This window comes from Boleophthalmus pectinirostris, unplaced genomic scaffold (assembly GCF_026225935.1).
Source record: "Boleophthalmus pectinirostris isolate CB_2022bp ecotype Guang Dong unplaced genomic scaffold, ASM2622593v1 HiC_scaffold_8, whole genome shotgun sequence".
NCBI classification, from domain to species: Eukaryota; Metazoa; Chordata; class Actinopteri; order Gobiiformes; family Gobiidae; genus Boleophthalmus; species Boleophthalmus pectinirostris.
Window position 1 is genome coordinate 31,282,482 of NW_026571515.1, and position 13,219 is coordinate 31,295,700.

The following is a 13,219-nucleotide window of genomic DNA, read 5'->3' on the forward strand; positions in this document are numbered from 1 at the left end:
AAAGGGAAATCCACTTACACTATCATCATTTGAAACACTAGAAGTAATGGACTTGTGCAAGCATTATGTTGGACAATGAAGCATGTATAATCTCCAGCATGTGTACATCAGGTTAGGAATGGCAATGAATGACAATGACAGCAGTGCAGCAACAATGTACAATATGAAAGTGGTGTGTGCTTGAGTGATGGTGGTGGTCGGAGGGACCGATGGCACCGATTGGCACAGCAGCCGTGCTTCTGTCAGTCTGCCCCAGGGCAGCTATGGCTACAATAGTAGGTTACCATCACCAGGTATAGAGTGAATGAATAATGCTGAATAATGCTCTGTAAAGCGTCTTTGTAATATGTCAGTGAAAAGCGCATTGTATTTATACGTTTGTATTATGTAACTTTTCTGGTGGGGCTGTTTATATCTTGCATTTATTCAATTACAGCAATTTTTATGTATTTGATTTTTAAGAAGAGAAAAGAAAAAACATGCATTCTTTCTGTGAGAGTGGGCAACTCTCCACAGATCTGCAATTAATGCAATTCTGTTGAACATTCCAGGCAGAGCAATAACATCTCCATGGAAACAAGTGGCTGGCCTTTCATGGACCTTTCACCAGAAAAGTTACATAATGCATCTTTAAGTGTTTGTGAAAAATGGACTGAAACACACATCTAAACATCAAGTCAGGCAGCAGTATAATTAGATGCATTTACATTTTAAAAGATTTGTTCCACATGTTGTATATTATAATATTACTTTCAGTCTTGTTTCAGTGGGAGCACTTCATCAGCTTCAAACAACATTTGACAAGCTGTAATAAAACTGCCCCTTTAATCAACAAAGTGCACAGAGCTGTATTATGTTCACGCTTTATTGATTTTTAAAGAAAATTGTATTCTATTACTCAAGTGTGGCTGTGCATTAGTGAAGGTCAGAGGTCAAAATCACTCACACAATAGTAGCCATAGAGTTCCTCAGTGACAACAAAAGCTTAGATCTGTGCAACTAGCTCTCAGCTTGAGGACCATTCTGTCACAGTTACATTGTTAGGATTATTGATATAGGCTGTAATTACACTGTAGCATTCCACAATATATGATTTTAGTGTTTTATTGTTAAAGAGGAAAGGTGAAGATATCATATTATCCAGTTGTTACTCTGTAAATTGTGTGGTGTAGTTGGACAGAAACATTAGAGCGGAGCTTGGAAATAACATAAAAAAATGTTATTGGAAAAATCCATTATGTTGATGCAAGTCTGCAAAATGTCCATAGAAATCCATTAGCAAAACAATTTCAAGCAGTGGAACAAACTGCTGCTGGTAAATACATTTTACACACTATGGTAGTGAGAAGAAGGAAGTGCTCCACTGTGTTTTTAACCTCCATACACCTTCACTAGTATCATTTGTGGGATTTCATCCCTGGAATTGCCCATCTCTATTGAACTAAGGGTTGTAACTTGAAAACTACTATTTCATGACATTACAAGGTGGAAAATATTTTGAGGAGGTAACAGCATCATAACATGGCTAAAACAGTCAATTCTGCATAATATAGGACTTATGATGGATAATGCCATATAATCGATATAGGAAATAAGACTCCTCCCTATACACCTGAGGGTTTGGCATCACTGAAAACACTTTTTTGATTGTCAAGTATCATAAAGGAAAATCTGTAGATGTTTCTTAATAAGGGACAAGGGCCAATCAGTGACTACACCACCAAAATACTACATTTTACCAATAGTAATTTTACTAGCCCTAAATTGTCATCACACCAGAGCAGTGGTTCTCAAACATTTCACACTTAGTACTACCTATAAATAATATTTGTCTTTCAGAGTCCCACCAGATCTAACACAAAAACAAGATTATACTAGGTTTAAAATACTTCAAGTACCTAGAATTTTTTTTTTTTTTAAATAACAAAACCTAAGTACAATTGTCTCTAAATTAAACATAAACAATACAGAAGAAGACCCACATGAAACCAGAATCAGCCAGAGAAACACACTAGAAATTGTAGTGATGTATCTCAAAGACCACCACAACAAACAGTATCAGAAAGAGTGGAAAATTCGGTTTGATTCTTTACAAATGTAGCCGCATAAAATATTCCACTGTTTACTATGGCTTTGCGAGTGTCCGAGCTCACATTAGAATAATCACAGCATAAATTGTCACACACTTTCACTTTCATTTTGCCTGCACAGATGAAAGGAAGTCTACATCTGGGGTCATTGTGCAGCCTTTGTAGTGACACTCAGAGAAAACTGTGGCTATGGCCGTTTGTGACTTTTCTGTTGCATCTGATTTCCTTTCTCTTCTGATGACTGCACTGACATGTATTGGTTGTTTTAAGATTGTGCAATAATACTTCTCATGCATTCAGATGAAGGGAAGGGTCATTATCCTGTTATTAATTATGTTCAGGGTTTGCCATTCACATTTTTGCTCAGTGGACATTGCGGTAAATCCATTTCAAATACTACCAGACAATAAGGGATTTCATTAGGCATTAGTCTTGTCTAAACATTTCAAACTTGATTTCATTAGCAGACTTGATTCTCTGTTGTGATTTCGATACCACAAGAATGATTAATCACACTCAGTTTATACACTACAATAGTTAGTACTCAACATAGTAGTTCAACATAAAATACTGTATGTTTTTAAATGTTATTATGTGGTTTGGTTTTATTGTTCTGATACAGATCAAGATCAGAAAAACATTGTCTTCTAATATAGCTGAGATATGTTTTATTACAGTTTGTTTAACAACCTTACTTGCCATAATTTTACTGTATATTTTTGTATGTGGTCATTTTAGCACATATTTCATTTTTAGTTGTATTATCCAACTGGCCAAGTAGCTAGTCTAGTGTGTTTCTAGCCAAAATGGAAATCTACCAATGTTTGGCTGATAGACTAATAAACCACAAATGTTGAGCTTTATTAGTGACAAGCTCCATTATTCTTCTATATTTATCCAACAGCACGACAACACTGCTCTTAAGTATAAACAATTGTAATTTTGACAGTCAGGTCAGTTTAAGGGCCTATATTACGCTTTTATGATCTGTTTTGTAATGTAATTTTCTTATCATAAACATACCAGGAGTTGTGTTTTGTTTTGTTCACACATGTTTAACACACAGACCCTGCATAATTAGGAGTTATTTTCTTAAATGGAAAACACTGTTCCACCTTGTGATGTCATGTGGTACTACAGCAAGTGCTCCTCTGTGTTTTTAAACTCCATACACCTTCACTAGAATCACCTGGATAATTTCAGCCCTTTAATTACCTATCTTTACTGAACAAAAGGTAAAAGGTAGCTGTTAACTTGAATACTACAACTACATGACATCACAAGGCGGAACAGAACATTATGAGCTTTGAAGATGCAGACAAACTAATAAAGCAGGATTACTCAGACTTGTGTGAACAGAACTCTGGGTATGTTTTTGATGAGGCAACAATATTATAACATGACTTAAAGCTTAGAAGAAAGAAATTAATTTTGTGTAATACAGAGCCGTAAAGTCTAAATATAAGTCTGATACACCATCTAAAATATAGCATATCTGTGTTTCTAGTTCTGGGTATATTAAGTTGTTTTTGCTTTCCGTCTTTCTCTCTACTCTATAAGGGGTCTGTACGAATTGACAAATATTTACTACAGTTTGCCTGGCTGCTAAGTATGCTAAAAGTGTAGTAAAAACTCTTCTCTCCTTCTTGTCTCTTCTCAGTTGGTCCTGGCAGAGAGCACCCACTCAGACGGAGGATCCCAGTGCACTGAGAGTCACCCAGAGCTGCCCCCACCTCTGGAGAGAACAGGGGGCATAGGCGACTCTCGGCCCCCCTCTTTTCAGTAAGTAGCCTGATTACAGTGTGTCATTGTATGGTATATGCACAATTACACACATGAGCTTGTAGGCAGACGGTATCCAGCACACATTTGACCTGCTTATTTCCCAGCGTGCTTTAGTACATGCAAATCAGGGATTGAATAGGAGTGAATGGAGCTGTGAGTGAATATGGCTTCGAATTAGGGCTGCAGCATTTAATGGACTAATTGTGGACTATAAAAAAAAAATATATATATATATATATTTTTATATATATATATATATATATTTTTTTTTTTACTATTTACACTCTGAAACACATGAAAATCCCTTTTTATAACAAAACTAATGGCATTAATAAAGGAAAACATCAAAACGAATAACAATATTGGATTTTCATCAATAATACATATTCATATTTTGCAATTATTCTCTATAGTTAAACACCTTCAGTACATTTATAATAAAATGAATCATGTGACTATCAGTTAATCAAAAAATAATTGCTGACCTGTCAACCACTAAAAGATTCATTCGTATGCAGCCCTATTGTTGAAAATGCTCAATTACACATGAGCTTATAGGCAGATGGAATCAAGAGCACGGTTGACCCTTTTATTTCCCAGCGTGCTTTAGTAGGTGCTAATCAGGGACTGAATGGGAATGTGTGGAGGTGTAGGAAGCTGCGAGCGAATATGGCATCGAATACGTGTTAAAGTGTGCGACGCTGGGGTGTGATTCCCACTTGTATGTGTACTCCTTCGGTGCCCACCCATGTGAAATAAAAAATGTCCTCGTCAATGTAAGTGCGCATATGAGCTGTATGATAGCGGCACTGCTGATTCTCAAAATAGCCTTCATTGCAAAACCACCTTCAGGCAAATACTGGCACTGAGAAAGCTCTTTGTACTCAATAACTAGAAGCACTCATCCATACTGTGGTCCTCCTCCCTCCTCCTCAGATAAAAGGAAATATATGGCCACACTCTAAGGCTACCACCTATAAGCTCACATATGAAATTCGTACACTACTTAACTGTAACTTTTCTGGAGGAGGGTTTGCCACCTGCTTGTCTCCATGGAGATAGGCGTGTTTAGCCAGGGATGTTTCACAGTATGACATCAAACTTATCAGTCTTGCATTTATTAAATGACAGCCATTAGTATTGCTGAAAAATACTATATTAATTCTCACTGCTTTGTGAACTGGGTCTCCTCTCCAAAAATTTGACCCATATTTTGGCCTTTGATGTTTCCTGCTTGTCTTCATGGAGATAAATATGGAGGTAAAACAATAACATCTCCATGGAGACAAGCAAAGAACTGCAAAATTACATTGTGCAACATTAAAGTAATTGTCCTGGTTATATGGCTATAAATGGCTGCTGTCACTTTTATAAAGGTTATATTTATTTGATTGATATCTCTCATTTTTACACAAAGGAAATTCATAAATACGGGCACCTACATGCACAGATATGGAATGGGCTCGCTTCTTGTAACTGTCCTGTACCACTTTGACAAAGGTTGTAATTATATATGACAATCTAAATTTGAGTTGGCGCAATTATCAAATGCAAAGACTGCAATTATTCAAGTAATAGAATGTCCTCTGTAAAGAACAAAATTTATGTGAAACTTGTATTAGTTAATCAGTTCATATTTCAGTCTTCTCTCAAATGATAATGCTGCTGGAGTTGTTTATATGTGTGTAACAGACTTTACACTCAACTTTTATATATATATTGCAAATCTAATCGCAATTGCAATACTTACTTTGCTACAAAATTATGCAGCCGTACTAGTTGTAATAGACTCTTTCGGCAGATTTTTCAACAGACTTTTATGTATTTGTGAAACAGTTTGCTTATGTTCCCCATTTTTACACACAGAAAATACATAATTACTGACACTACAAGCTCATATGTGAACCTAGTTGTGAACCTAAGTTATTGAGTGAGACTTGGCCGTGGACTGTGGCACTGGAGAATATCACTGGACCTTGTGAGGAGAAGGCCCGGGCTAAATATAGGCCCTCGGTGGGGGGGAGAGAGTGAAAGGGGGGAGGAGGGGGCAGCGGGGGAGGAGGGGGGCGGGGGCGGGGGTAGCTGCCGGTGCAGTTCCACAGCAGTATGCGCACACTCTATATTCAGAACATGCGATCTGTCATGTGTGAGTATGTCTTTATCCTCTGCCTGACACCATGGCTCACTTCGCCCTCTATGGACCGCTCCTGCTGTTTTGCCTGTCAGCTCCTCTGATGGTTTTATTGTTCTTGGGCTGTTTGCGCTCTGATTATCGCCCCCTTGTGGATAAGCATAATAACGTACCAGCCCATGTTCTGCTATACGTCATTTCCCCTGCTCCCCTCCCTCCCACTGCCTTCCTTTCTGTTTGTGCAGGAGGCTTTGCTCTCACAGAATCAGTCAGTAAAATCCCTGTAGCGAGTGGTTTTCCTTTCTAAAACAACTCCCCAAACTCCCAAGTCTTAACCGCTGGTCTGAAAGTAGCTCAAATATTATTACCACTTTATTCCCTTTTTTGCTTTATTCATGCATTTCATGTGTTTGCAGGCCTGAATGGCTGTATTTGATGCACACAGAGAATAGGTGGTTTTGTCTGAGAATGGACACAGCTCTTGTGCGGCTGCCTGGTAATCCGGATTAAGCAACATTAAAAGCGCACATCTACATTTCCCAGGAGGGGACGGGGCAGTGGGGGAGAGGGGGAGCGGGGGATTTAAAAAGGGTGCCGTTTGTTCACAGCTGCCGTCCCGCGCCTTGGATAATCTCCCGCTGAATCTGCCGACCTGGGCCAGCAGACGAGCAGCCTCCACATCAATAATCTCCCCTCTCTCCACCACAGACACAGACACTGAATGTACTTGATTATACAGGACATGGATGGGCAATATTGATAAGAGATCCTGATATTTTTCTGTATTATTTCAATAGATTTAGATTAGATTTAGACAAAGTTTATTGATCCACAAGAGAAACTATTTGAACACAGTAGCTCACACATCACAATATAATATAATAACAAAGAGCAAAAAATATAAATGGTGCTGATACATTTAAAATAAGTTCCAAAAATGACTGATTTACAAGTAAAAAAAATAGAAATACAGTAATACAAATATATGTCTCAGCTATATACAAGACGTCGTAAGGAGAAACAGTGCAAAGATTAAATAGTGATTGACATTACAGTAGGTTATCTATTACATAAGAGTTGTTGTACAGTTGTTTGGAATATGGTATGAATGTAGCATTATATATATATATATATATATATATATATATATATATATATATATATATATATATATATATATATATATTAGAGTGTGTGTATTTATTTGTTTGTTTGTTTGATAATTTATTTTATTTAATTATTAATGCTAAATTCAGTATTCAAATTTTACACATCATCAAAACATCAATTTCATTATCATCAAAACATCAATTTCATTATGATCTGCCAAATTATAATGTCCCACATCTTATTATTATACACTCCCTGAAGCCCAGTCCAGGTGCACTGCTTGTCTGAGTCTGGTCTGAGCATGCCTCCTGCTGTGTCCTATCTCCCACAGCTCTCTATTCTCATAAGCAGCTGTGTGAACACTGTACATACTGTTATAAATGCATACATCTTCATCCTGCCAGAACAATCCCTGCTGGGCCAATGTAAATGTCAATATTTCAATACAACTGATTTGTTTTTTATTGTCCTTATTGACCAGGGCTGTACTAGCTACTCCCACTGATTTGTCAACAGACCTTTATAGGGTATTAAAAATCAGATAAGGATTTCAGGATTTATTTGTTTTGAAGAGTGTGGACATGTGGAACTAGTAATAATATAATATTGAGAAAATTTAAATAGGGTATAAATTGTTAATAATAATAAATATACAATCTGAAAATGCTGCAAAATTAGCCAATTAAAAATTTTAATTGAACAAGCGTATGTTGAAATCTTTCTAAGATTTTGTCACATTTTTGTAAAAGCCCCCCCCAAAAAACAAGAATATAAACTGTGTTCAACCTTTCAAGTAATAAAAAGGGATAGAGCAACCCTTTTATAGTTAGTATTACAGTCCATTCACTTTTGTGATACTTGTTGAATCTCAAAAATTGTACGCCATTGATTGCAAACATATCATTTGATAATCTCATAATCTCAACATCATTAAGACATTATGACTTGTCAATTTTTCTCTGATCTCCCTCCACAGTTCACAGCACTTTGGTGATTCGTGCCCTTGCTTGTTTGTTTATATATACTAGTATGTGTTGGGTGTCCATGTGTTCAGAAAAGAAGAATAACAGAGAAACAGAGAGTGTGTGCAGTGGTCTGGTTATTGACGCAGGTGAACAGTGCGAGGTGCATTCCTTCCTCACAGCGGGTGACACTTTGACAGGGGTGAGGCTAGTTCCCAGCTGCCTCATGTTTCAGGGAGGCTCAGAGGTGTAGGGGTGATACTGACGAAAATGAATATGTCAAAAATATATCCAGAGGCATTATATATTGTTTAGACATGAAAACATTACAGTCTATAATATACATTTTAAATCAAAAGGCATTCAATCTTTAGAGAAACAAAATAATTAAAGTTCAAATAACCTCTGTACAATGGGACTTTTTTTTCACTCAGTGCAGTTACAGAGCTGACACTGATTTCCCAAGGGTGAGGGATAATCTTTTGTTCAAAAGGGGAATTGATTGTAAAAGTAATCATAATAGTGCTAAAATGTTGCTTTCTGCCCTCATTTAAAGGTGCAGTATGTAACTTTTCTCTTGCTTTGTTTAGAATGTTCCATAGTATAGCATTCAATTTATCTATCTTGTTTTCTTACAGTGAGTGGGGTCACTTCTCTACAGATTCAACCTCTAATTTGGCCTGAAGGCATCACTTGCTTGTCTCCATGGAGATAGATAAGTTTATTGCCATACTATGGAACTCACTTAAAATTCTCCATAGTGTATCAAAAATGTTACATTGTGCTTTTTTAAAAGAGAGTTTTTCCTTCATCAGCATTTTGCATCCTGCTCTGGATAGTTCCGGACATACTGCATATTTATTAAAAATCACAATTTTCATTTAATTTAATGATAACCTGTTTTTTGAATTTTTTGCCCAGCATTTGTGCAAATAATTTGACTGGCAACCATGGTGTTTGTAGTGACAGAAGTTCAGCCCTCTACCCCACCCCTTCTGATCCCAGACTCCTCCCACATCACCTCTACCCCTGTGTCACCCATGTGTCACTCATGTCTCACCCTGTGTCATGCTTATATGCTGAGCTCGGCGCACCTGACCACATCTTCTCCTTAAATGTGATTTGTCAGTCTCCTCTCTGTCCGTGTACAGGCACCATCTGGCCCTTCAGTAGGTCTCATTAAAGCCTGTGTTATGGAGAACTGCTCCTCCAGTGGGTCTGGTCATTAGGACACTTCATAGAAAATACACCATGTACTTCTCAACAATGAACCTGCGACAGTGACCAGAGGCACTGAATTTGAAACAGTTACTCCCTTACCCACGCACAGCTTTAGGAAAAGTGAGCCTCTGTGTGAAAGAGAGATCATGTTAATAAGTTGTGTTCACTTTCTAATGTGTGATAATGTAAAAAATGCAGAGAGGGATGCTATATTATTTCTCTATTTTAAGGAAAATTAAGCAAATCAATAGTGTGAGATCAAGTCAACTGTTATACTTAATGTCTATTAACTACTATCACTACCACAAATGTTTTCCAGTATAATAAAAAAAAAATATGGATAGATTTTTTATGTCTTAAATAGGTACATAGACATTCCAAAAAACTAATTTGAAAGAGATTGTAACCTTAATCACACCAAAAGCTGATTGATTTCAATATCAGTTTTTATGCAGATACAGAGCATTGTAAACTATTCTGAAAAGGTACAATTTTGTTTTTTTTATGCTGATGCCATTCAATACTTGTTCAAATGACTATCTACAGTACTTTCAATAGTTTTAGTGTCACTGTCAGTATTAGTATCCATGAAGCCATTTATTTCACAACCTTGCTTTAAACTTTACAATGAATGCAACCTGCAAACAATGTGGTCACAAAATACTCACTGTTTTATTTGCTTCATTTTACAAGGTTCCCTAATATATATGTAACTGAAGTTGTTGTGTTGTTTTACAGTGCCAATGCAGTGAGTAGTCGGGACGGCCTGGACACAGAGACAGGCACAGAGTCTCTGCTGAGCCATCGCAGAGAGAGAGAGAGGGAGCGCGCACGGAGAAGAGCCAGAGAGACTGAACGTGAGTCTGATCAGCAGCAGATGCATCCTCAATAATCACATTATCGACTCATTTCAAACTGATTACGTTTCACCACCTCTCACTCAGCTCCATACAATATTGTTAATCTACTATGCTTGGCCTGCTGATACTTCAATATGGTTATCACATCATCGGCTTCAAAGTAAGGAAAGTCACTGAGTCTTCTGTTTCATTCTACTCTCTGCATCTGTATGTGCCACTGGCTTTACTGCGAATGAATCCACTAATCGTTACTATAAAAATAATCTTAGACATATTTTGATCATCATTTTGACTTGTCCTATTCAATTGAAGTTTATTTATATAGCACATTTAAAACTATTTCAGCTGACCAAAGTGCATCACATAAATACATAAATACAGACTAAAACCCATACAAAAATATAGTTTATAACAGAACAAAATTAAGGAGTATGCCGTCAGCATATTTCTACCCTTATGTAGTTTTGTTGGACTAGTCAAATGATCGAAAAATTAACTGATGACAAGTCGACTACTAAAATAATTTGTTGCTACCTTAAATGGCTCTGTTCTCAGAAATCAGAAAAGGTCTTTACAGTCATCTTGTTAATAGGAAGTTTGTTTTGTATTTTCCCAAAAAATTTAAATATGATTTAAACTGTGGCTGACACATACTGCACTGAGGTTATTTGACAGATGAACTGTGAAAGAGGAAGTACAAGGCCACGTGAGTGTATGTGAGTGTGTTTTGTGATTGGGTATTTTTGGTGTTTTCAGTCTTGCCTAACAATTGCCCTTTTGTGCCCTGATAATTAATGGTGATGTTGCTTTTGACTTATGACTGACTGTCAGCTGGTGCTCTGTTGGATGGAACATTACAAAAACCTCTTTTATCCAAATGGTCTAATATTTATATTTTATCCCTGAAGGACCTTATTATGGTTTATGAGAGGGTTTGCTAGTCTTTCACTCTGTGTTTTAATGATATCATTGGCATCTTGTGATATGTTTAAGATATGTGGGAGGTCATGTGGGTAGGGATGGGTCGATATGCATTTTTTGGAGCCCATATCTGATATTTGCCCTCCGACTGTGACCGATAACTGATATTTGTCAATACTGATATTTAGCCAAAGTCAAAGTAGTGATCACAAATGAGATTTTCACTTCTGTAAAAATCATAGCAAAATATGCAAGATCAAATCATGAGAGATAAAATCATTTGTTACATGTTTGTGTTAACTTATTAGCCTATTAATGCTGTTCTATTTCTATTTTGGATCATTGATCGGTATTGAGTGATGAAATGGCCCGATACCAATTTTGTCTGATACTAATACTATCCGATACAATACTTGAACCGTTATATCACCATCCCTAGTCATGGGTATGAGTTGCATTTTTGTTGCTGCAAAATTCAAAAAAAAAGTCACATCATGGCAACTAATGTGAAAAAGTAAACTACTGTGTACACACTTTCATTGCAACCAGTATCTTTCCTTAGTAGTTATAAATAAATCTAATAACATTTTATTGACAGATGACTTAATGTTTAATTTTCTATTTCTTTCTGTTGGTTACATTTTGTAAAGCTGCTATTGTGATTTTGACCTACATAGAAATACATTAATCACATACATATTACAGTTATTATTACATGAGATTGGAATAATTTTCATTTCTGGTATAATAAATACATTAATCCACCCACAGTACTGCATTAAACTTATTATGTGCTTAAGACTGTGGGATTTTCATTATGTGACATCTCTACAAGAATAAAGCCAGGCCTCCCACCTTTAATAAACACTTGAATCTCCTGAAATATGACAATTATGATTACACCAGATCAATGCCATTTTATAAAATACGTAAGTACCATTGTTTCCATAATATCTTATACCACCCACAGTATTGCAATAATTTCACATTGCAAGTCTAATAATGTGGGATTTTCATGATTTCACCTCCTTAATTAAGAGCCTGTATTTGTCAGCACTGTGCAAAAACAAGCTGCTGTAGAACCCGCCATGTAAACTGGAAGCCCACTCCAGTCTATTGCTGTCCTTGTCACGCACTTAATACTTTCTCTAAATGAGTTTGTTTTTGTTTTGCCAGAGACCAGGCGCTTGTTGTGTGTCTCCTCTCTTGTTCCCCTCTTCACAGCCAGCCTGCCTCTTTGCATCCTGTGCTCTAGGCTCATTACCCAAATACTCATTATTTATGTGGGCTCAATTATTAGGCCACCATAAGGCTCAAGCAGAGGACACAGCCATCTCTTGAGCTGGGAGTGGATTAGGCATGTACTCTGCTGCATCCTTGGGGAATGGCTGTGTTACAATACGCTGGGACTTCAATATGTGGCCAATGTTATCATTGCATTGTGTTTGTGTATTCAGAATCAGTTACGTGTTAAAAATACCCAGTCTAATGAATTTTAACTTTCTTCCTGTTTATTCATCTCCATTGAAAAAATAATTGTCATATTCACCTCATACGATGCTCCGTCAGTTTTCTTTTCTTCGTGTGTTAATTAAGAGGCAAAAGGCACCAGGGGAATTGTGGGAGCTCTGTAGTTCACTGCTGATTTAGTGGTCCATAAATCTAACCAGTCCCACACTTAACTAATTCAGTTGTCTCATTTTGGCCCAGCATTTACAAGGGATGTCAACATTCATCGATTTTACAATTTGTTGTGGTTATAGATGTCACTACACTAAGAAATTCTGAAGCATCAAGTAACAGTATGGGATTTACGTAGTATGGAGGCCCAATTCTATTTTATAAACAGAAAAAAATGTGTATGTTAAATAATAACAATTTGGCAAGAGGTTAAAGGGCCCATATTACTCTATTTTTGGATTTATGTTAGAATGCTGACTCCTCATCAAAAACATACCCAGAGTTTTGTTTTTGTTTTGTTTTGTTTTGTTTTGATTTGCAGATTTGCAGGTCTTCCCTCAAACGGAAAACTCTCTGTTCAAGTTGTGAAGTTAGGTGGTAATACAGGACTATGTTTTTGAACTCCATAGAGTTTCACTAGAATCATTTAGATAATTTCCACTCTAGAATTGTAAATCT

General features: G+C 36.8%; 1 protein-coding gene across 1 annotated transcript in view; it reads left to right on the forward strand.

Annotated features, from left to right (window-relative positions):
- The window catches only part of dvl1a (dishevelled segment polarity protein 1a), a gene marked incomplete at its 5' end in the record, with an annotated part of 36,166 nt that overhangs the window by 11,576 nt on the left and 11,371 nt on the right, over positions 1 to 13,219 (forward strand). The window contains 2 exons of the mRNA XM_055165927.1: positions 3,751 to 3,872; positions 10,038 to 10,156. Coding sequence (XP_055021902.1) covers positions 3,751 to 3,872; positions 10,038 to 10,156 — 241 coding nt within the window. The remainder of the gene's footprint in view (positions 1 to 3,750; positions 3,873 to 10,037; positions 10,157 to 13,219) is intronic.